The sequence below is a fragment of the Hemiscyllium ocellatum genome, chromosome 46 (assembly GCF_020745735.1).
Source record: "Hemiscyllium ocellatum isolate sHemOce1 chromosome 46, sHemOce1.pat.X.cur, whole genome shotgun sequence".
NCBI lineage: Eukaryota > Metazoa > Chordata > Chondrichthyes > Orectolobiformes > Hemiscylliidae > Hemiscyllium > Hemiscyllium ocellatum.
In genome coordinates this window covers 15,344,052-15,370,344 of record NC_083446.1, presented here as the reverse complement: position 1 = coordinate 15,370,344, position 26,293 = coordinate 15,344,052, and the positions used below count along the sequence as shown (strand labels likewise).

Below are 26,293 nucleotides of genomic sequence, written 5' to 3'. Positions count from 1 at the left end.
TCAAACCCCTCATGACTTGGAAAGCTTCAATCAGATCAGCTTTCATCTTTCTGTTCTCCAACGAGATCTGTCCCAACTTTCCAATCTATATTCATCACTGACATTCCTTATAAATGGCACCATTCATCTGGACCTGTTCAGCTCCAAACACTTCACCACCCCACTTCCTAAAGTTTCACATTCAGAACTGAGCACTAATGCAGTTGGAGGATTTATTCAGAGTCGGATTATGTGGGCAAGCAACCTGAAACACTTGTTTTCACTTTGAACAAGTGTTTTCCTTTGCTATGTTCGTGCAATGATAGCTTTGTCTCATCCCTACTTCAGGCAGTCTGATCTTATTTAATGAAACTGCTTCTTCAGAAAATTGATTAGGCATTACTGCAAAAATGATGACAAGAAATGAGCGCTTGAGCCAACTTTGATTCCAGGACCTCTCACACAGCAACACTACACAACGCCCAAAGCAAAGGTCATACCCCTAACCTAAAGAGCCACAACCAGCCCATGCTGTCCAATGCTGAACAAGCTGAGACTCTCCACTTTGCTGTAGGAATTCCAAGCAGCAAAGAGTTTCCAGAACATCTGCTTATCATTCTGTCTCCTTCGTCCCGCAAAGCTGCTGTCTGTACCTTCGCCAGAGATTAGGCTCTCTCCACTGGCTGACACTTGAATCATTCTTTTTCTACTTACAAGCTTGATGTCCAGAATTTGTCTTCACACAGCAATCCTGCAGAAAGTCTTTTGCAAAGTGAGTGTCAGTTTCTTTGCTGCGACCGAGGAGCAGTTAACATCTGACCCCTATATGCACAGATTAAGAGAACTGAGTGAAACGCTCACTCACTGAGACTCATCCCCACGGCCTTGTGCTGCAGAGAGTACCAACGCAGAAGGGAGGGTTAAACATGAGCCATTGTTTCTCCCTCAGCTGCTCTGTCCCAGGGACAAGGAGAGGGATGGCATAAATGTGTGGCGTCAGTCCCACACAAACAGAAGCCATTTAGCCTATCAGGTGTACCACGACTTTATGTCTCTTGTTACACTCTGAGGTTGTTCACAATCGATGTCTGTCCTAATAATGATGAACTGTGTCTGTGTGTTGATGCTGTCTCATTCATGTCTGAACCAGCGTGGGAATGACTGCAGGGTATGGACAAAACTGCAAGCAATATGCTTTAACTTCACCAGTTTATTCAAGTCTGTTCTCTGTTTATGTAGTTCAGCTCCCAGCATGCCCTCTGGCACTGCACTCATAGAATCCCTACAGTGTGGAACTGGCCATTTGGCCCAACAAGTCCACACCGACCCTCCAAAGAGTAACCCATCCAGACACATTCCCCTATCCTATTACTCTACATTTACTCCTAATTAATGCACCTAACCTACAAATCCATGAACACTATGGGCAATTTAGCATCACCATTCACCTAACCTGCACATCTTTGGATTGTGGAGGACACTGGAGCACCCAGAGGGAACGCACGCAGACATGAGGAGAATGACACGGACTGTTGCACGAGGCTGGAATCGAACTCTGGTTCCTGGTGCTGTGAGGCTACCGTGTTGCCCTGTTTGGTCGAGATAGACTATAATTGCACGATAAAGCAGGTTTCCTGGTGGCAAGTTAGTAACAAATATGCAAGGAACTGATATATGAAGCTTTGCAGGATGAAGAAAAATTATGTGGTCGTTGCCATGCCCAACATATGACCATGCTGAATTGCCCGTAGTGTTAGGTGGATTAGTCAGGGGTAAATATAGGTTTCTCTTCAGAGGATCGGTGTGGACTTGTTGGGCTAAAGCGCCTGTTTCCACACTGTAGGTACCCCAAATCTAAATCTAAATGTGAGCTGACTAGGGACTGTGAAAACAAATCTCAACCGCAGTAGTGACCTCCTGTGCCTCCACGTGTGAAAGCAACCCATAGCACTGTGGATGTTCCTGAGGATCAGATCCTAAAGCCGACCTGCCGCGTGACCAGAGGCAGAGTGACGTCATGAACTACAATGGAGAGCAAAAAAGATGTGATGAACTTCGACCATCTAAAAAGAAACCCAAAATGGACAACTTCCTCATGGATTTAGAAAATACATTTCGGCTTGTAACATTAAATGATAAGAGGTTTTGCTTTACATTTCCACCAACGTACATTAATAAGTAAAAATGGGAATTTGGCACACTATCACAAAACGATGTACGGTAAATTCAAGGATTTTCCTTATAAAGCATGCTTCAGATGAAGAATGTTGTCTAGGTGCAGACTATTTTGAAAGCTCACCAGTTGATTTTCTTTTATTGAAACCAGCTGCAAAACGTGCAGTCTGCGTTGAATCTCCTAGCAAAACACAAATCATTCACAAATGGTGATGCAGTCTTAAAAAAAAACAATGACTGTGTGTCACTGACCTTTTATTCAAAGACTTTAAGAATAAAGGAGAAATAATGGAAATAATAAGACCATTGCTAATCCATTCCTTCAAGCCATCATTGGTGGCTTGATCACCACATTCCACCAGACATTTGATTTAAAAAGCAGTGGAGTTGATACAGAGATAATTGTTTTGCCAAAATGATACTGAACTGAAAGTCAAATAAGGGGACAGCGATTTTTGGCAACTCATAGACAGAGAAAAATAATCACTCCCCAGCATACTTAGTTTGGGAAATTTGATCGTCTTGGACTAGTTGCATGGAAGGGTCTGTTTCCATGCTGTATGACTCTACCTGCTTCGAAAGTGGATTTAGTTCCACATATCTCTGGTTCCACATACGTCTGGCAGACCATATGCACCCAAATGAAGATAATCAGGTCCACGTATTGCATTCCCCTCTTGGTTGCCTATTTGACGAACAGTTCACAACAAGCAGTCTCAAGCCACAACCCAGACTTCATGGCAATGGTAGAGCCTAAGTGGGTGACACTGAGACTTATTGTGTTGAGGACAAAATGAATTATCATCTATAGTGATTTACAGCTCTAAAAGTAAACTGTCTATTCTTTATTTTCTGGGGGTAGATTCAAAGTGATCTTGTGCTTAGACAAAGTTGGAGCTGCGCTTTTCTTACAATATTCAATAAATTTCTGAAGATTTTATGAAGTTAATGGAAGGGGATTTCTACTTGGTCAGCAATCAACCACCTCAGGCGATGCAGTGGGAAGGATCGTCATCACTCAACTCAACCATGACAGGAAGCTGCAGGAGTGTGTCAAATAGAAATAGGAAGATGTCTGTTTGATAGGAGTATGTTCAATAGTATATTAATAGTAATGTTCAACAGAGCAGACCATCTTTGGTCGATGAGCACTTCCCCATCTACTGATCTCAGGGGTTATGGTTGCACCAAGAATCCCATCATACACAGCATGTAGACTTCCACTGTCAGAGGCAGCTCAGCGTTCTGACCATGATTGATACAGTGTTTATTTGCACTGTATATCTGGTTGGCATGGACGGGTTGGACCGAAGGGTCTGTTTCCATGCTGTACATCTCTATGACTCTATGTATCTCTCTGAATTGGCAACTTTTAACTGATACAGTTTCTAACTGTTAGATTTATGTTGTCTACAAGGGCTTTTTTTTATCTGCTGCTGATCAGGTCTCAATACAATCTTTGCCCTGGGATCCACTTTTTCAAAAGGTTGCTGCTGCTGGGTCATAAACAATTGAACCTCCTGATTTCCAGATGTCATCAGTATCAAGTGTTGATTGATGAGGCTTTTATTGATAGTCTGTAAAATATTTCACAATCTGGTTTCACGATTCCTTGATAATTTAATTTCAAAACGAAGTGTCAATGACTGCAATGTATTAGTAAGAATTGTCAGAGAGAATTATTCTGCACATTTTCATCAGAGATGTTAATCAATGGAACCTTTTCAGATATTGAAGTTAGAATTTGAAAGATTAATGATTTAAAGTGACTTTAAATTTAAGCAAGGGTGATGTGAGAAGAAAACGTTTTCACAAAGCAAGCTGTTGGGGCATGGAATGCACTGTCTGGAAATGTGGTAGAGATATGTCCAATTAAGACAATCAAGGGGGCACTATTTGTTTTGGATAGTAATTATGTGCACGAATACGGGAAAAGGTAGATGATTGGTACTAGATAGTAGAGCAGACTAGATAAAAGGCAGTGCAGGTATATGGGCCAAATGATCATACATGCCTGTGATCAATTTAAGATTGAAGTAAAAGTTCATAATTTTATTGAAAAGGCTTTCCAATACTGAGAGTTCTTGATTAAAGGGGAAATATGATGATTTTAAAATGGGACACTGCAGCCGTTAAAAGAATTAGCTACACACTCAAAACATGAAACTCCAGCCATTTACAGAGGTTGTCAAAACAAGCAGAAACAAACCCAATACTGTCAGACCATCAATGGTGGAAGTGACAGGACAATCTATTAACTTGTTGATGGTTTAACAGGTTGAAGGACTAAGTGAATGCTTTCCAACACACAGAGCAGCTGAATGGCCTCTCCACAGGGTGAGTGTGTTGGCATACAGAAAGGTCAGATGACTGCCTGAAACTCTTTTCACAATAAGGGCAGTTGAGTGGCCTCTCTTCAATGTGAATTCAGAGGTGCAACTGGAGGATAAATAATCCAGCAAATCCCTTCCTACAAACAGAGCAGGTGAATGGTTTCTCCCCTGTGTGAGTGTGCTGGTGTGCAGTGAGGGCAGATGACTGTTTAAACCATCTTCTGCAGGAAGCACAGTTGAAGGGCCTCTCCTCAGTGTGAATTTTTGATGCATTGATGGGCCAGGTGACCAAGTGCCCACAGACAGCACAGGTGAATGACTTCTCACCAGTGTGAATTCGCTGGTGAGAGTGTAGATCGTTAGTGTAGATGGGCTATTGAACGTTTGCCTCCAGTAAGTGCAGCTGAAAGGCCTTTCTTTAGTGTGAATTTTCAGGGAGATTGTCTGTGTAAATTTCTTCCCACACACAGAACAGATGAATGGCTTCTCTTGGTGTGAATGTGCCGGTGGATTTCCAGCAGGAATGAATAATTGAATAATTTTTCGCAGTCCTCACTTTTCCATGGCCTCTCACCAGTGTGAATACTTTGATGGTTTCTCAACAGGGATGGATAACTGAATCCTTTACCACAGTCCTCACATTTCCATGGTTTCTCCATGGTGCCAGTATATTGGTGTTTTTCTTATTGGATGATCGGTTATCCCTCATCCACACACGCTCCTGCTCTGAAATGTGCAATGTTTTTAGCTCTTTCAGGTCTCAGTGCTTTGGCACACTCTCATTCATTGGTAAATATCCAACTTCTTTTCCAGTGAAAGTGACATTTGAAATGTCTTGAATCAAGAAACGTTATCAGATCTGGACATCAAGTTTGAAGCTATCCTTCTGCAAAACTTCCATGCCTTACAGCCTGAAAAAGAAAAGTACAAAGCTCTTTATGTCTTGGTTCACCATTTCCTTCTTACTTTTACTCTGGCTAGTTTCAGTTCTCAAGCCTCAGTGTGCACAGTGGGATTAGACTGAATGAGAAGCAATCATTTTCTCTAAAATCTGATTGAAGATTTGTAGCTCGGGTATCCGTTGTTGTGGTTCTGCTCGCCGAGCTGGAAGTTTTTGCTGCAAACGTTTCGTCCCCTGGCTAGGGAACATCGTCAGTGCTGTTGGAGCCTCGTGTGAAGCGCTGCTTTGATGTTTCTTCCGGTATTTGTATTGGTTTGTTCTTGCCGCTTCCGGGTGTCAGTTTCAGCTGCAGTGATTTGTATGTGGGGTTCAGGTCGATGTGTCTGTTGATACATACAAATCACTGCAACTGAAACTGACACCCGGAAGCGGCAAGAACAAACCAATACAAATACCGGAAGAAACATCAAAGCAGCGCTTCACACGAGGCTCCAACAGCACTGACGATGTTCCCTAGCCAGGGGACGAAACGTTTGCAGCAAAAACTTCTAGCTCGGCGAGCAGAACCACAACATCATTTTCTCTCCCAAATGCAGGGATCTTGATGCTCTTGCTTCACCAACACGGTGGCATGCTCCGGAAAGTGACCTGTTCCCCGGAAAAGCCGCAAACCCAGGACCCTCAGAGATTCCTCCTCCAGGTTTGCAACCTGCAGTGGATGTTTCTGAATCCTCACTGTACATGTTATCCCTCCTCACCAGAAATCAAAGGACTCATTGATTTCCTCCCAACAGTATTTTTTTCTTCACTGTCCCCTTCACTTGCTGCCCCACGATGGAGGACGTAATTTTGGACTTATTCTCGGGAAGGAGAGGCCCACCACCTGCAGTACAAACCTGGGAGCTGCTAATGTTGGAGTAAAAAGTGAGGTCTGCAGATGCTGGAGATCAGAGCTGAAAATGTGTTACTGGTTAAAGCACAGCAGGTCAAGCACCATCCAAGGAACAGGAAATTCGACGAATTTCCTGTTCCTTGGATGCTGCCTGACCTGCTGTGCTTTAACCAGCAACACATTTTCAGCTGCTAATGTTGGCCAGAGTCTGCAGCTGTACAAAGTGTTACTCACATCACCCGAGCCAGCACGACTCCATCGCGCCCTCTACCGACGGCAGAAGTTACAAACATCCGGCACGCGATCTGTATCTCTGAGCATTGGTCAAGGAGTGATTGACGGGAACACGGACCAAGGACAAACGGGACATACACAGTAGGCGGGACAGGTGTCCAGCTGTGCGGCTCATAAAAACAGTGGCCGTTAACGGGGCATCGAAATCACGGAAACTATCCAAGCGTCTGTCGCCGGATTAAAACTCCAATCACTCGCTTCCAATTCAGAGTTTAAAGCCTTGATGTTCATATGAAACCTCCCAACCTACCTACTGAATTCCATCCCTCTCCCCCAATCCATCCGCCATCATGCTTTGGAGATGCCGGGTGTTGGACTGGGGTGTACAAAGTTAAAAATCACACAACACCAGGTTATAGTCCAACAGGTTTAATTGGAAGCGCACTAGCTTTCGGAGCGACGCTCCTTCATCAGGCGGTAGTGTAGGGCTCAATCCTAACACAGAATTTATAGCAAAAATGTACAGTATGATGTAACTGAAATTATACATTGAAAAATTGATTGTTAAGCATTTCATCTGTTAGAATACCGTGTGAGTTTCACTTCTTTCATGTGTAAATCACAAAAACCTTTTTTAAAAAAAGTTGCATTCTCGGGTTAGCGGTTAACAATAGTGATAGCTAGACAATATGTTGAAGGTGTTGGCCCCCTGTGTTCTCTGTCTATGCCATGATGTTTAGATTGATTCTAATCAAAAAAGTGCGATAACAGAGTTTTACATGAATTCATGCAGTTTTTGAGCATAGTACAGTGTAACCCTGCAAGTACAAATTCACCCCACAAAATATATGTATGCAGGGGGTCTTTGTCTGTGCATGTGTCTGTCTGGGTTGGGGGTTGTGAGTGTGAGAAAGTGTATGTGTGTGTGTGTAGTTAAGTCTGTGAGGGGGTGCATGTATGAGTGTGTGTGTGTGTCTGTAAGGGTGTGTGTGGCTGTCTGTGTGCGCATCTGTGTGTCCGTGTGTATGTGTGTACAGGAGTGCCTGTGCGTGTGTGAGTGCGTGTAGGAATATCTGTGTGTGTGTATAGTGCAATGGTGATCACCTGCAATGTGACATGAACCCAAGGCCCTCCCTACGGGTACCGAACTTAGCTATCAGTCTCTGCTCGGCCACTTTTCTCTGCTGCCTGTCCCGAAGTCCACCTTGGAGGATGGTCACCTGAAGGTCCGAGGCTGAATGCCCTGGACCACTGAAGTGTTCCCCAACTGGGAGGGAACACTCCTATCTGTTGATTATCAATGAGGATGAGTACCTCACCAAGACCTTCCCCACACCTCCAATACTAGCCTTTAAACAACCGCCAAACCTCAAACAGATCGTTGTTCGTAGCAAGCTGCCCGGCTCTCAGGACAACTCCATAGAACCCGGTCACGGTAGGCGCTGCAAGACGTGTCAGTGTGGACATAGATACCACCATTATGCGTGGGGACACCTCCCACCTTGTACATGGCAGGTACTCACGTGACTAAGCCAATGTTGTCTATCTTAAATGTTGCAGGCATGGTACATTGGGGAAACCGAGCAAAGGCTACAACAACGGATGAATGGGCACTGCACAACAATCAACAGACAGGAGTGTTCCCTCCCAGTTGGAGAACACTTCAGTGGTCCAGGACATTCAGCCTCGGACCTTCAGGTGACCATCCTCCAAGGCGGACTTCGGGACAGGCAGCAGAGAAAAGTGGCCGAGCGGAGACTGATAGCTAAGGTCGGTACCCATAGGGAGGGCCTCAACTGGGACCTTGGGTTCATGTCACATTACAGGTGATCACCATTGCACTATACACACATACAGATACTCCTACACACACACACACACAGTGGCACTCCTATACACACATACACACGGACACACATACACACAGACACCTCCACACACCCTTACAGACACGTATACTCCCACACTCACACATGCACCCTCTCACAGACTTAAGACACTCTGCCTCACTACACACACATACACTTTCTCACACTAACAACCCAGACAAAGACTCACATGCACATATATATTTTGTGGGGTGAATTTGTACTTGCAGGGTTACACTGTACTTTGCTCAAAAACTGCAAGCATTCATGTAAAACTCCGTTATCTCACTTTTAGATTAGAATCAATCTAAACATCATGGCATAGACAGATGGGGGGCCAACACCTTCAACATATTGTCTAGCTATCGCCATTGTTAACAGCTAACCCGAGAATGCATTTTCTTTTTAAAAAAAAGATTTTGTGATTTACACATGAAAGAAGTGAAACTATCACGGTATTCTAACAGATGAAAGGCTTAACAGACAATCAATATTTCAATGTTTAATTTCAGTTACATCACTGTACATTTTTGCACTAAATTCTGTTAGGATTGAGCCCTCCACTACCACTTGATGAAGGAGCGACGCTCCGAAAGCTAGTGTGCTTCCAATTTAACCTGTTGTTGTGCGATATTTAACTTTGTACATTCTCCATTATAACTGTCCAAACATTTCTATGACGCCCCATGAGCCCAAACTCAAAGACACCACCGAGCATGCGCCTGGCGGAAAGATGATTGACAGATAATTCGGGCCAATAACAAGAGGGAAAGGTGGAAACCCGACTGGGAACGTTTGGTCTACCAACCAATTGGACTAAATGAGGAGCGAGACTCGTCATAGAAAGAAAATAGGAGCGGGAGAAGGTCACGGTCCTTCAGAGTCAGCGCAGACACAAACCCTTCGGTCCAACCCAGTCCATGCAGATCATAATCCCAAACTAAACTAGTCCTACCTCCCTGATCACATCCCTCTAAATATTTCTTATTCATGTTTTTATCCAATTGTCTTTTAAATGGTGTAACTGCATCTGCATCCATCGCTTTCTCTGGCAGTTCATTTCCACACATTAACCACTCTGTAAAAAAAAAGTCGCTCATGTCTTTTTTAAAATTGTTCCCTTCTCACCTTAAAAATATGCCCCATAGTCTTGAAATCCCCCACCCTTGGGAAAAGGCACTTGTCGTTCACCTTTTGTATACCTCATGATTTTATAAACTTCTACAAGGTCATCCCTCAAACTCCAATGCTCCAATGCAAAAAGTCCCAGCCTATCCAGGTTCTCCTTATAACTCAAACCCTCCATGCCAGACAACATCCCAGTAAATATTTTCTGAGGCCTTTCCAGCTTAATATCCTTCCTATAACTGGGCAACCAGAACTGGACACAATACTCTAGAAGTAACTTCACCAACACCCTCAGCATAATATCTCAACACCTATACTCAAAGGTCTTTGTAATCTTAGATAACCTTCATGACTGTCCACCATACCACCAATTTTGGTGTTGTTATCTGAAAGCCTTTGAGTAATCTCCACCAATCAATACGATCATAGCAAATCATCAAACTCAGTACCCTGAACCTGCTTTGTCCCCATAGCCTTTTATCCTTTTAGCCCTAAGAACTGTATGCAAGTACTTAAAGTCCCTAAAACTGCAGATGCTGGAAATCTGAAGCAAAAATACTCATTACTCTTTTTGTACTTACTCACTGTGTTGCCATGATGGTATTGTGGCTCAATGTCACAATGCTCAGGAAAAGAACACAATGCAACATTGAGCTGTAATGATGGCCTATTTGGATCATCACTGAACAATTAATCTAGAGACCTAGATCATGTCTGGGGACTTGGGATGGAATTCAGGCACAGCAAATGTTGGAATTTGAATGCTGGTGTGGTTCATTAATTTCCTTTTGGGAAGGAAACTGCTATGCAATGCATTTGATTCTTAGTTACACTCTGGGATTAGCTACCAATTAGGGACAGTCTAGGCAGTGATGCCCTCATCCCATGAATGAATAAAGTATAATAAACTTCATTGATAAAGAGGAGTTCCTGTGTCATTCTGTATTGTTTAGTTTACTTATGAATTTTGTCTCATTTAGATTTTGAAATTGTCCATTCGCTAGACAAGTGTAGATTAATTTGATCCCAACACTGACACTGAGTACTGTGCACACTCCTGGAGCCTGGAAACCAATTCCTCGTAGTCTATTTTACATCTCCACTGTTACGGGGCTTTTAATTCCATTGTCTTCAATTCTTCATAGAATTCAATTCAGTGACACTTGACCAACTTCCTCTGCAAAGTTCCTTCAGACAATGGGATGTTTACTACACGCACTATCGTCAACTTTCACCATTATTTCATTCAAGGACACGTAAAACTTGCATGACTACTGAATGTACAAGAATATAATCCAAAGATAAGTTAAATTTCACAGTTAAAATTGTAATTTAGTAGGAGGCCAGAACTGGATTTGGTATGTCGGGAGATCATGTTCAGCACTGCAGTCACTGCACAGACCAGCAAGTGAGAAATCTACTACCTGAATTCCTAGCATTCACACAGACACTTCTGTGGCCACTTGGAAACCTGCATTAAGGAGCATACAGGCTGAGAGAGCGTCTGTGACAATCCTCCACTGTTTGATCTGAAGCATCAACAGGAACTGTCTATTCCAGCTGTGACAGCAATGCAATAAGAAGGATGAACTTGATATTCAATGGTGCAGATTCACCACTGTCTTCATCATGATAGCAACATTTCAGAGGCATTTAGACAGACCCATAAACAGGCAGGAAATAGGGGGATATGGATCCATGAGCAGGCAAATCGGATTAGTTTAGAATGGCAGTTGCCACAGACTTTTGTTGTACTGTTCTATGTTCCACGTTACTGTTGAAAATTCCCTGCCTGAAGCAACACCGAATGATATGAACATTGGAACAGAAATAGGCCATTCAATCCATCTCACTTGGCTCACCATTCTATAACTTTATGGTTTATCAAAATCTTCAGTGAGTTTCCCTCCTCCCACCCATTCTTCCAAATCAGTATACCATTGGGAACTTGAAATTTAAAGATCTCTACTTTAAACATATTCAAGGTGACAAATTAAATGTATGACTGGGATGTTATTTTGGATTTGTCCATCCACAATGCATGTTTGCCAGTTGTTTCTGGTCTACTCTCTAAAAACTTACGTGAGCGAATGAAGAACTTCCTCTAATCAGCAGCAGGGACTAGAATTCCAGATGACAGGAAGTGACAATGAAGCAATTTCCACAGAATATCATTGATTCATTTGAAACCTACAATGAAAGTGGACTTGAACCTACAACCATAGAATGTGCAACTGCTTAGAAGTCCAACCCATTGCCTATTGTGACACAGAACCCTAACTCTGGGTCTCTGGATAGAACATTCCAGAATAGAAAGTTGTCTTTAGCCCATTGTGTTCACATCTTTCCTTTCAAGTATCTGTCTCGCCACCAGGTTAATAAGGACTGTCGGAAATATTGATCAGAATCTTGAGTCGACTGTAAGCTTAAAATACTCATCAACAATTCCATTGGATAAAACCTACGCTGCCACTCACTTGTTATTTATTTATCTTATTTCTGTTTCATTTGATGGGGGTCCATAATATGACAAGTTGGAAGGAATGGTGGGAGAGAAAATTCTGTTCCTTTGCATTATCCCACTTGAATAGAGATTAGATGGCAGGTTATAATTCTTGATAATTAATTTACTGTAGTGTAATCTGTTCAAAATCTCTGGTGAGGTAAATTGAATTCCAGTCCCAAATAATCTCAAGATGGTAAGATGCAATGAAGACGGCAACATCGAGTATCCTTGAAAACAGTAATGAGGATGTCAATCCCAGGCGTATAGAAGACCTTACCAATCCAAACAGTCTAACGTCTTAACCACCTCACCAAAAGAGCAACATGCAGGGCATGTCATCTCGACAAGACCTCATATTTTTCTTGTTCTCAAAGCAGTTGAGTAAATTGTGCAGAGCAGCAGATATTTCACCTAGGTGTTAGTGAAATGATGAACAGCAGGGTACAGTTCCCAAAGTATGGTCCTACATCTAGGTCATTCTTACTGCAATACTCTGCTCGCATGAACTAAACAAAAATGAAAAAAAATCTCAGTGACAAGATTTGATTAATTGAATTCTATGAAGAATTGATGTCAATGGAATGAAAAGACCCGTGACTCGAGGAGTGCACAGTGGCATTTCCAGGAATCACCATTCGAACCACCTCTCCTCCTGATGGATAATAATGAATGGGCAAACCTCACTTCTTTTTACTAAGTTCAAAATCCATCGAGTACTTTTCTAAAGTATGTTTGGAAACATTTCTTACAATTTTGAAAATGGTTAGCTCATTAAAGTCTGAAACAGTGAGAAGGGAGTAATCAAGGGTCCAACCCATTAGATTTTTAAAACAGCGCCCAAAACATTCGACCACCCTTCTGATACTTAGAGCAAAACTACAGTCGGATTACAGCAAAGACTCCATTTGGGTTGTCCTGTTCATGCCTCAAAAGAGAAAACTAGTGATGCTGGACGTGAAATAGAGGAAATAGCAGACAGGCTGCCAAATCACTTTTAGTTTACCCACACATGTGCCTGGTTCCCAGTGACATGTGTTTGCAGAGGTTGGGATCATATTGTTTCCATGTCTCCACAATTAAAGTTTCAGCCTTTATTTTGAAACAATAACACTGACAGAGTTCATTTTGAATTTCAGTAACTGCCATTCTAACGTTTGCACTTGCTGACACCCGGGTATGGTGATCTTACAGGTTTGTAAGATCTGAAACAGTGAGAAGGGAGTAATCAACAGTCGAACCCATTAGATTTTTAAAACTCAGACTCTGAGTTGAAACGGCGCATCATCTGAGAATTACAGCCATAAGTTCAGGAGAGATGATGTGGATGTGTCAGTGTTGGACTGGGTGAACAAATTCAGAAGGCATACGACATCAGGTTGTAGTTCAACAGGTGTTGTTTAAAGAAAAATGAGCTTTTGGTCCATCATCAGGTGAAAAGGAGGGAAGTGCACAGACACAAAAGACCCAGGCAAGCACATTATAGCAAGAGAATTCTAGGGAATTAAACAAGTCTACAGATAAGTAGAAATAGTGTAAATGGCCTCCAGTTCTCCCTTCAAATAGCCACCTAACCTCAAACAGACCATCGTTTGCAACAAACTACCCAGACTTCAGGAGAACAGTGACCACAATGCCACACAAGCCCGCCACAGCAACCTCTGTAAGACATGTCAGACCATCAACATAGATATCACCATTTCATGTGGGAACAGCACCCACCACGTGGATGGTATAAACTCATGTGACACAACAAATGTTGTCTACGTATATGCTGCAAGAAAGGAAGCCCCACTGCATGGTATATTGGTGAGACCATGCAGATGCTAAAGCAATGGATGAACAGACACCATGTACAATTGCCAGACAGGAATGTTCCCACCCAGCCAGCGATTAAGGACATTCAGCCTCTGATCTTCAGGTAAGCATGCTCCAAAGCAGCCTTCAAGATACACAACAAAACAGAATTGCCGAAAGAAACTGATAGCTATGTTCCATACCCATTAGGATGGCCTCAACTGTGATCTTGATACTACACATAACCCCACCACACTGTTCTGCTTGTAAAATATTCCTGATTATCAAGGTGAGGCTGTCAAAATTGAACAATTTATTATCTTTCTACTTTAAATAGATTATACAGGTTTGGATTACTTGTTACTTTGGTTAGAGGCCAGTCATGTGACTCTGATATCTAGCAGATTATTCCAGCCATTTGGTTTTTCTTGAACACCATTTTATCTTTCGTAATTACCTCTTTACCTTAATGAATTGGCTCATGGATCATCCCTTCACTTGCTATTCAGTTGTTTACTCACACCACTTGCCGCTTTTGATCACCTGGAAAGACTTGTTATTCAGCCTGCCGACACTCCACTCACACTATCCGTAATTATCTGCCGATACCTGATTATATTGCCATTATCTCTCCACACATTATATATATTTTGAGCCTGTGCGCTTCCCTCCACTTTAGCTGATGATGGAGCAGCTCTCTAAAACATTGTGATTTCAAATAAATCTGTTTGACGATAACCTAGTGTCGTGTGAATTCTGAATTTATTCAGGAGAGATGTCAGGAAGCACTCCTCCACACAAAACGGTGCATGTGTTTTAACTCTCTTACACAATTAGCAATTGATGCATGTTAATTTTAATTCTAAGATGATACAGAGGTATTAGAGATATGTGTCAAAGGCAGGAAAATGGAGTTAGACCACAGATCAGCCTTGATTTCATTGAATGTTAAAGTGGACTCAATAGCCTGAATATACTCTTCCTGTTTCTGTGTTCCTATAACTTACTGTTTTCTTGTCACACATTTCCACCTATTAATAGCAACATTAAGAGCAAGAAAATATTATTGAGTTATTAACTATTCTGTGAACATTTGGGACATTTATGTCCAAGCATCTGATAGCAATATTCTTACAAACACAGGAACAAAACAATTAACTGACCATATTCTGACATAAATCTGTGCATTATTCATTTACACAAACCTGATCATGATTGGCTTTCCTCATTTTCATATGGAGCAACACAGTGAACTGCGGAGAACAGAACATTCCAGTCCCACACTCTCTAATCCATTCTGAATAAAAACTGCAGCTTCAATCAGTCAATTACTGTACGTCCTTGAGACTCGAGATACTTCAACCCGGGCCATACCCTACCAATGCACCAAGCACAGGCTCCGGAAAATGAAGGGAGATTAGGTCTTGATTACTAAATGTCTGAGCGTCATTTGTAAATTTCCCAGTGACTCCTCCAGAAAAGTCAGGCATCAATTTTGTAAAGGTGCCAATTGTGCAATTCGTTCATTTCATAAAATATTGGTCATTGTAAACCTGAGCATGAGCACCGAGAACATCTGTTAGCAGTCTCTTTGTCGGTTGTGGAACAGCCCATCTTCCGCAATTCCACAACTTAAGGTGGTACGGTGGCGAGCACTTCTGCCTCACAGCACCAGCCTCAGGCGAGTGTCTGTGTGGAGTTTGCACATTCTTCCAGTGTCTGCGTGGGTTTCCTCCGGGTGCTCCAGTTTCTTCCCACATTCCAAGATGTGCAGGTCAGGTGAATTGTCCATGTTAAATTGCCCATAGTGTTAGGTGCACTAGTCAGAGGGAAATAGGTCTGGGTAGGTTGCTCTTTGGAGTGGACTTGTTGGACTGAAGGGCCTGTTTCCACACTGTAGGGAATCTAATCTAGACTGGCACCATTCCCTCACTTTATCCTCCACTACAGCGATGACTGACTGACAGTACTGGCATGATCTTGTGCTCCCACGAGGAGATTGAACAGTTCATCTACTTTGCCAATACATTGCACCTCGACCTCAAGTTCACCTGGACTATCTCAGACACCTCCCTCCCCTCCCTGGATCTCTCCAACTCCATCAAAGGTGACTGATTCAACACAGACATCTTCTACAAACCCACTGACTCCCAAAATCTACCTGGACTACACCTTCTCCCATCCTGCCTCCTGTAAAAACACTATCCCGGATTCCCAATTCCTCAGTCTCTGCTCCCAGGAGGACCAGTACCACCATAGAACACGCCAGATGGACTTCTTCAAAGATGGCAATTTCTCCTCCGACATAGTTGATGATGCCTTCCAGCACATCTCATCCACTTCCCGCACCTCTGCCCTGAAACCCCACCCCTCCAACCAGAACGAGAACCAAATCACTCCGGTCCTCACCTTCATCACACCAACCTCCATATAAATCGCATCATCCTCCGCCATTCCCACCACCTACAAATGGATTCCACCATCAGAGATATATTTCCCTCCCCACTTCTACCCATTTTCTATAAAGATCATTCCCTCCTCGATGCCCTTACCAGGTCCACACCCCCAATCAACCCACCCTCCCCTCCAGGAACCTTCCCCTGCCATTCATAGGAATTGCAGAAAATGCACCCACACCTTCCCTCATCTCCGTCCAAGATACCAAAGGAGCCTTCCACATCTATCAGAGTTTTACCTGCACTTCCACACGTCATTTACGGTATCTGTTGCTCCCGTTGCGATCGCCTCTACATTGTGGAGACAGGACGCCTACTTGCAGAATGCTTCAGAGGACCTCTCCGGGACACCCACATCACTCAATCCCACTGCCTGTGGCCGAACACTTCAACACCCTCTCCTACTCTGTCAAGGACATGCAGGTCCTGGGCCTCCTCCATCACCACACATCCGATGCCTGGAGGAAGAACGCCTCAATTTCCACCTTGGGACCCTCCAACCACACACCATCAACATGGATTTCACCAGTGTCCTCATTTTCCCTCCCCTCACGTTATCCCAGATCCAACCTTCCAACTCTGTATCGCCCTCATCACTTGTCTATCTTCCTTCCCACCCACCTGCTCCACCCTCCTCTCCGACCAACCACCATTACCCCAATCTGTATTTACCTATCACACCCCCCTCCCGTTTATCTCTCCACCCCATTGGCTCACAAGCCTCATTCCTGATGAAGGGCTTTTGCCCACATCAATTCTCCTGCTCCTCTGATGCTGCCAGACTCTGATCTCCAGCATCTGCAGTCCTCGCTTGTTCGAACTCAATTACAGAGTCATAGAGATGTGCAGCATGAAAACAGTCCTTTTGGTCCAACTCATCCAGGCCAACCAGATATGCTAAATTAATCTAGCCCCCAAATCCTCCCTAGTCAAATACTCATCTAGATACCTTTTTAATGTTGTAATGTACCAGCCTCCACTACTTTCTCTGGCAGCTTATTCCATACATGCACCATGCTCTACATGAAAACATTGGCCCTTCGGTCCCTTTTAAAATGTTCCCATCTAACCTTAAACCTATGCCCTCTAGTTCTGGACTCCACCAGCCCAGGTAAAAGACTCTATCTATGCCCCTCATGGATTAGAGTGTAAGCCAACCAATTACCATCGTCATGACTCCTGGAACTAACTGAGAGCCATGGTGTAACAAATCTCACACAGATACAGGGGGCGAAAGAATAGCTTTGGAAGACATGGAAGAAATACTCGAGGACCAGGATGCGTTAAATCTGATGTACATATTAGTACCATCCTGCTGCAATAGCAATACCCGGCAGCTCTTTGACTGGAAACAAGTCAGTAGTGGTGAATTTACATATAGTCATATAGCAGCACACCCTTCAGTCCAACCAGTCTATGCTGAACATAATTCTAACTAAGCGTGTCCCACCTGTAAGCTCCCGGACCATATCTCTCAAAACCTTTCCTATTCATGTACCCATCCAAATGTCTTTTAAACTCTAATTGTACCTGCATCCATCACTTCTGCATGGGCAGCACGATGGCTCAGTGGTTAGCACTGCAGTCTCTCAGTACCAGGGACTCTGATTCAATTCTCACCGCGGGCAACTGTCTGAGTGGAGTTTTCACATTCTCCTAGTGTCTACATGGGTTTCTTCTGAGTGCGCTGATTTCTTCACAACCCAAAGGTGTGCAGGTCAGGTGAATTGGCCATGCTCAATTGCCCATAGTGCTAGGTGCATTAGTCAGGGATAAATATAGGGTAGGGGAATGGGTCTAGGTTCGGCGAGTCGGTGTGGACTTGTTGGGCCAAAGGGCCTGCTTCCATACTGTAGGGAAGGTAATTTTTTTTTAAAAATTCATTCCAAACGTAACCCACCCTCTGTGTTAAAAAAAATTGCCTCAATGTATTTTTAAAAACTGTCCTCTCACCTTAAAAATATGTCCCCGACTCTTGAAATTCCCCATCTCAGGGAAAACTGCCACTAACTCTATCCATATCTTTCATTACTTCATAAACTTCAATCAGATCACCTCTCAACCTCCTGCACTCCAGTGAAAAGAAGTCGCAGCCAATCCAGCCTTTCTTTACAACTCAAACCTTCCATAGGCGTGTGGGCGGCACAGTGGTTAGCACTGCTGCCTCACAGCGCCAGAGACCCAGGTTCAATTGCCACCTCAGGCGACTGACTGTGTGGAGTTTGCACGTTCTCCCTGTGTCTCCCACAGTCCAAAGATGTGCGGGTCAGGTGAATTGGCCATGCTAAATTGCCCGTAGTGTTAGATTAGGGGTATGGGCGGGTTGCACTTCGGCGGGTCGGTGTGGACTTGTTGGGCCACACTAAGTAATCTAATCATAGCAAGCAACAGCATAGCAAGCTGCCTGTCTCCAGCTTGATAATTTCTTTCCTATAACTGGGCGACCAGAACTGGACACAGCATTCCAGAATAGTCCTCATCAATGTCTTGTACAATCTAAACATAATTTCTACATGCAAAGGACGGAACAAACAAGGCAAGCGTGTCAAACACTGTTTAAACCATCCTGTTGATATGTGACGCAAACTTCAAAAAGTTATGTACCTGTTACTGTAGGTCCGTGTGTTCAACAACACTACCCAAAACACTAATTGCATATGTTCTACCCATGGTTGTTGCACCAGAATGCAACACCTCACCTTTATTCAGACTGAACTCCATCTGCCATTTTTTAACCTGTTGACCCATTTGATCAAGATCCCTTTGTAATCTACACTGTCCACTGTGCCACAAATTATCATCCACAAACTTACTGACCATGCCTTCTCTATTCTTATCCAAGTTATTTATATAAAACGACAACCAGAGGACCCAGAACCGATCACTGTGGAACACCACTAGTCACAGGCCTCCAGTCTGAAAAGTAACTCTCCACCATTACTCTCTGCCTCCTGCCATTAGCCTGTTATGATGCAGAGGTCGAACCCCTCTGCTACTTTAAACTACAACACCCTGATCAGCTCATCTCGCAATCTGCTAAAAAGTGAGAGTGAACAAAAGAAAACCCGATTTCCACTGCTTATAGAAAAATAGTAAGTTTATTTTCTTAATTCTAACAGTGAACACTAAACAAAAACTATTAACAAACCCAAACCTCCCTTTTTTCTTAACTAAATCACTATCTGACCCCAACTCTATTAAAATGCTGATCCAATAACAATTATTAAACATCAAATTACCTTAAGCTCTCAGAGTCCATACAGTCTGTTATGCAGTCTTCCTCCTGGTGTTCCAAATCCACTACTTTCTTTCATCCTTCCAATTCTGCCGTTTTCTCCTGTCTTTCCAATTCCCTGTCTTCTCCCAGGGTCATCTACTATGATCTTTCTTTATTACTGCATCTTTGTATAAAATTTCTTGGTACCTTTAATGGACAATGCCTTTGAGAGATTTCTTTTACAGTATTATGATGTTTATTTCTGCGGAGGCAGTTAGCTCAGACTAAATTTTAAAATACCCTGACGTTTTATGTCCCCAAGATTCATACCTTCGCATTAATCCGACGTTTTCAATACAATCAAATTCAAATGGCTTGTGGTATCCTGGGAAAATTTAAATCAATTAGTTAAATTCAAATCCAGTTGCCTCAACACCAAAACACAACCCAAACTGATGGTTACGTATCAATTCTCAGCACTTGTTGGCTAATGACAGACATATGCTGTCACAATCTCTCAGCTCAGAAAAAGCACTTCTCTTCAAGTGACCATACACTCTCTCAACTTTGTAACAAGCCATTGTGCATCTGATTGGCAAGCTTACCTTCAATCCCATGTGATGTAACTTTACTAATTAGTCTACCGTGCAGAACCTTGCAAAAGGTTTTACAAAAATCCAAATAAATGTCTACTGCTCTGCCATTATCAACCTCAAAAACCTCAAGTTTGTGAGAAACTATTTTCCCCACATAAAACCATGCTCACTATCCCTAATCAATTTGTGCATCTTTAAATATCCATAAATCCTACCTTTTGTAATCACCTCCAAAGATTTACCCACAAATGAAGTCAGACTCTCAGGTCTATAGTTCTCCAGTTTCACCTTAAAGCCTTTCTTAAACAAATGAACAACATTAGCCACTCTCCAGTCATCAGGCACCTCACCACTTTTGCCCGGAACATTGATTTTCCTGCTCCGTGGATGCTGCCTGACCCGCTGCACTTTTCCAACACCAAACTCTCGACCTGAACCGTAGTTATAGATGATACAAATATCTCTGCAAGGCATAATTTTCTTCCTTAAAGTTCTGGGATACATGCAATCAGGTCCTGGAGATTTATCCACTTTCATATTCCCTAAGATCTCCCCAATGTTCTCTTCTGTAATGCAAGCTATTCTTCAAAATTCAATGTTTATTTCTCTGCACTGTCTATTTCTTTCTCCACAGCAAAAACAATGCAAAATATTCATTTAGTATGTCTCCAATCTCCTGGAGTTCAACACAAAGACAATCTCCTTGATCTTTAAGAGGCCCTACTCTCTTTCTAGTTACCCTCTTGTTCTTACTGTAGTTGTACAATCTCTTTGGATTATCCTTAGCATTGGTAGATTAAGTTATCTCATATTCCCTCTTTGCCTTCCTGATTTCTCTCTTAAGAATGCCCCTGCACTCCTCATATTAACAGATTCAATTGAGCCAAGTTTGCTACACTTGAAATAAGATTCTCTTTTATTCTCAACTAGAATCTCAATATCTTTGCTCATTCATTGTTCCTTAATCTTACCAGCCTTATCCTTCTCTCTAACATGCTGAACTCACACCTCCTACTTGTCAGACATCCTATTCTCTGCGAACAATCTACTCCAATCAACTTTTGAGAACGTTCTTGTCTCAAATCATTAAAACATGCTTTATTCCAATTAAAAACTTTTAATTTTATGCAAGGTTTATCCTCTTCCATAACCATTTTGAAATTAATAGAATTATGTTTGCTAGACCCAAAGTGTTCATTTTTACTATAGTCATTTGCCTTGCGTTACTGCCCAAAAGGTCTAAATTTTGTTCCTTCTCTACTAGCAGCATCCAAATATTGATAAAGAAAATTTCATTTACACACTTGTCACATTCTTAGTTACTTTAACACTATGGCTGTCCTAGTCAATGCCTGGAATATTAAAAATCCCCCATTATTTCAACTTATTATGTTTACATAAAATTGAGATCTCCCTATATATTTGTTTCTCGTTTTCTATCTTACTATCAGGGGGCCAAGTACAACCCCATCAAAAGTGATCTTTCCTTTCTCACTTATAATTTCTAACATATATATTTTGAGGAGGAGGAAGAGAGGGTTGGTACAATTCGCATGAGCAGGCGATGCATCAGGACTGGCCACTGTGAGCACCCTTAAAACAGCAGACTTCGAGGATCAGTTAAGTTCCTTGGAGGAAAAAAAGGATAATAGTCAGCCAGGAACACCAGGATCAAGGAAAAGTGTATAGGGTATGCCAGCAAGCAGCACAGATAGCCCTAAGCACCAAAATGCTGAGACACTTCAGAATATTACCAATGACATTGTAGCTCATGAGGCAACCTGCAATAATACAACAGTATTTTGTTCAACATATTAGCTGGCTCCTTGTCTATGGTTAGCACAAATATGCTGCAATTAGATGCTCGTAGAGTACTGAACTGGGTGTCAAATGAGCAACTGAGGACCTGGGTGGGGACAAAGATGCCCCTGTCAGCTCAGAAGCTTCAATTTCACCAACCAGGTCTTAAGCACGTGTGACAATAATAAAGGTCAGCTTTATATTAGTGTGGTTCTTCATATACCTCAACATGGGGAAAATCTGACACACCCATAATGCGAGTTCATAATGTGGGTAAATACCACGAAGAAACTGGATCACAAAGTAACCCAGCAACTCATGCTACAGTTCTAAAGGGATTCCAAAAAGGGATGGATTGGCTTCAATCCAAGGGAACCACTGGGCATGTCTGAAAGAAATGATAAAAGGGCTATCTCAGTGTGGATTTTTCTGTTACAAAAATTGATCATTGTCTATCCTGCTAGTGAAGAACCAAACTTTTAAGTATACCTTCCTGGGAGAAACCTACTATGTCACCAAGATAGCCTAAGGATAATAAAAAGGAAGGACGTGGTGCATCCGAGATGAACAAAACGTGGCGATCCACAATACTTATCCAACAGTCTGACTTAACTGGTAGCCACAAAATTCTGTTTAAGCCAGAACCCGATGAGAAACTGTATATAGCTCTATCTGTCCACCCAAGTGATGTAGCTGAAAATTTATGGCAGTTTGTACCCCCTGGACTTCCATTATTCCACACTTCACTGCAGATTGAAGACAATTTTCGAGACAAAGAAGTTATCCATTAATGGGCAATGCACGAAAGAAGATTAAAGCTGACACAGAAGGCGTAGGCACTGACTTGCAGGCTCCATGTTTCTCGTGGAAAACCTGGAATGAGGAACTGAATATTCAAGTCTATCCGTGGATCAGAATTGCATTTCATGTGATTTTTCTCCCGTAATTGTTATACAATACCTATTGTTGCAATTGTTTTAACAAACAAAACGTTGGGGCAGCATAGTGGCTCAGTGGTTAGCACTGCTGCCTCACAGCGGCAGGGAGCAGGCTTCGATTCCCGCCTTGGGCGACTGGCTGTGTGGAGTTTGCACATTCTCCTAGTGTCTGCATAGATTTCCACCGGGTGCTCCAGTTTCCTCCCATAGTCAATCGCGTGCAGGTTAGGTGGATTGGTTATGCTAAATTGCCCATAGTGTTCAGGGATGCTAAGGTTAGGTGCGTGCATCAGGGATAAATATAGGGTAGGGGAATAAGTCTGGGTGGGTTACTATTTGGAGGGTCGGTGTGGACTTGTTGGGCTGAAGAACCTGTTTCCTGACTGTAGGGATTCTATACAAAAAAAAACTGAAAATTAAGAAATGGAAGGGATTGACAACAGGGATTGATCTCAGACACTAAAAGATAACTCATGATTGCTGACTATCGGGTAGGAATAATATAGATGTGGCTAGTTAGTGGCATTCCTCACTATTTGTTCATTTGTACTGATATGCAAGATGTTGAAAGCTTATAATAACATATTTTGTGCAAAAAAGGGAAGTGAGTAAGATATTGTAAACTGATTTGTAACTGCTTACACTTATGACTGTAGTTTTAGTAAATGCAATGATCTAAATGGATTTCAAATAACTGAAATAAAGTAACGTTATGCTGAGAATACATCACTGCAAGAAGGTAATGCTCACCACTGTCTGCAGGTACCCTGAACGACAAAAACCCAGTAGGGATGATCCTCAGATAAACCTTTGAATTAAAAGGGAGGAAGATATTGGATAAAGCTGAAGATAACAGGAACTGATACAATGGGCTGTGAGTAGAATTACACCGAGTGATTCAGCTCTGCTAAGAGCTAAGATTGCAGAAAATCAGTAACTGCCAACTGTATCAAATAGGGACAAAACATTCAGGATTGCTCACATGCATGGATAATTACAAAAAAGGCATACAATTGGCACAGAGACCAATAGAATGTAAGGACTGCAGATGCTGGAGATCAGAGTCAAAGAGCGTGTTGCTGGAAAAGCACAGCCGGTCAGGCAACATTTGAGGAGCTGGAGAATCGATGTTTCGAGCATAAGTCCTGATGAAGATTTCTGATCAAGGACGTTCGCTCGAAACGTCAATTCTCCTGCCCCTCTGATGCTGCCTGACTGCTGTGCTTTTCCAGCACCACACTGTTTGACACAGAGACCAGTGCATAAAGCAGGCCAGGAAAATCCTTGATTTTCAACAGAACTTTGAAGAATATCTTTGCCAGAGGTACCCCATGTCAGGAGGCATTGGGAAGGGTTAAAGAAGAGTTCCAACCTAGCAAGTTGTGAACTCTGATGGGTAATAATGTTTGGGGTGAGTTGCAGAACCCAGAGTGGTGAAAAATATTGATTGAGATATCTCTAGCAGTTAAAAGCTTGTTAATCGTTGAAGTACTTCATAAATTAACTGAATTTTATAGAGCTACAAGCTTCTCTGCTGCATGGCTATCTAAAAATACACTGTTGTTTCTCAGAGACGGTCAAGAGTATTGTTCATTAGGTCTTCCAGCAGTGAAGGAAGGACATGATGAAGCAGGGATACATTCAGAGTAAAAACCAGTCAGTCCCTTGCTCACAAACTCACTGATGACACAGCAGTTTAGATTTCACAGTGAATCCCATGTGCACATGAATGGTATCTCCCCAGTGTGAGATCGCTGGTGATGCTGCAGCTCAGATTTCATACCAAATCCCTTCCCACAGTCAGAGCAGGTGTATGGCCTCTCCCCTGTGTGCGATCGCTGGTGTACAGTGAGTTGCGTTGACCACTTGAACCTAGACCCACAGTGAGAGCACCTGAATGGTCTCTCGTCAGTATGAACACGTTGATGGGACACCAAGTTCCCAGATCTTTTAAAGCACTTCCCGCAATCTGGGCATTTAAAAGGTCTCTCCTCTGTGTGAAGTTGCTGGTGTTTCTGCAGGCTGGATATTACAGCGAATCCCTTCCCACACTCAGTGCAGGTGAATGGTGTCTCCCCAGTGTGAGATCGCTGGTGTACAGCAAGTTGGAATGATCGCCTAAACCCAGTCCCACAGTGAGAGCACCTGAACGGTCTTTCATCAGTGTGAATACGTTGATGCAACATCAGGTCCCCAGACCTTTTGTAACACTTTCCACAGTCTGGGCATTTATAAGGTCTCTCTTCTGTGTGGACATGCTGGTGACTCAACAGGATGGATTTCCGTGCAAATGTTTTCCCGCATTCTGAGCAGATGAATGGTCTCTCCCCAGTGTGAATCCGCTGGTGATTAATGAGGTCACATGCCTGCTTGAACCCAGCTCCACAGTGAGAGCAAGTGAAAGGTCTCTCATCAGTGTGAACACGTTGGTGCAACTTCAGGGCCTCAGATCTTTTATAGCACTTTCCACATTCAGGGCATTTAAAAGGTCTGTCCTCTGTGTGAACTTGATGGTGTTTCAACAGGGTGGACGATCGAGTGAATCCTTTCCCACACTCGGAACAGATGAATGGCCTCTCCCCAGTGTGACTGTATTTATGTTGTGATAGGGCAGATGACCTGCTGAAGCCTTGTCCACACGTACAACACGTGTACGGTTTCTCCCCACTGTGAACAGTGCTCTTTTCTTCCATGTTCAAAATCCAATGATATTTAGGCTGCAACAAACTGGGCGACTCTGTCAGATCCTGAAGTGATGCTCGGTTTTAACTCTCCTCACTGCAGATCTTCCTAACACCCTGCGAAATTAGTTGAAAACATTAAAAAAAGGGAAGCAAGTGAGAACCCAGAAAAAGAAAAAAAAAATTGATAAGGCCATAAGACATAGGAGTAGAAGTAAACAATTCAACCCAGCGAGTCTGTTGTCACTATTCAATGAGATTAAGACTGATCTGGTAACCCTCAGCTTGACTTTCCTGTCTTCTCCCATAAAACTCAAATCCCTTACTGATTAAAATCCTGTTTATCTCAGAGTTGGATACACTGAGCAGCCCAGCTTCTCCAGGCCTGCAATTCAGTACCCCCTTGGTCCATACCTTGGTCTTAAATATGTGACTCCTTACTCTGAGATTGTGTCCTTGGGTCCTTGAGCGTCAAAGAAGGAATAATCTCTCTGAATCTACGCCGTCAAACCACTCTGAGAATCATTTTCTCAGAGGTCTTCTCTCATTCTTCTAAACCTCAAAGAGTACAGTCTGCTCAATCTCCTGAGAAAATCCTCCCATGATCGGGATCAAACTCCTGAACACGCTTTGGTCTGCCTACCTTAAAATAAGGAGACTAAAACTGTTCACAGTATTCCGGGTGTGATGTGACTAGTGTTTGGTCCAGTTTCAGCAGACATCCTTATTTTTATCCCCTATCCTCTTTAAAATAAAGGCCAACAGACCACTTACCTTTCTGATTACCTGCTGGAT

At 42.8% G+C, this 26,293-nt stretch overlaps 1 protein-coding gene across 3 annotated transcripts in view; it reads right to left on the bottom strand.

The window, feature by feature from the left end:
- Window positions 1-4,222: 4,222 nt before the first annotated feature.
- Window positions 4,223-26,293, bottom strand: part of LOC132836309 (zinc finger protein 229-like) — a 52,009-nt gene continuing 29,938 nt past the window's right edge. For 2 of the 3 annotated variants that reach the window (XM_060855716.1, XM_060855717.1), the window contains one exon: window positions 19,396-25,615. In XM_060855716.1, the coding sequence (XP_060711699.1) occupies window positions 24,521-25,510 (990 nt within the window). In that variant the 5' untranslated portion in view covers window positions 25,511-25,615 and the 3' untranslated portion in view covers window positions 19,396-24,520. Of the gene's footprint in view, window positions 5,399-19,395; window positions 25,616-26,293 lie in introns of those variants that run through there. The other variant, XR_009647367.1, reaches the window with a different exon arrangement.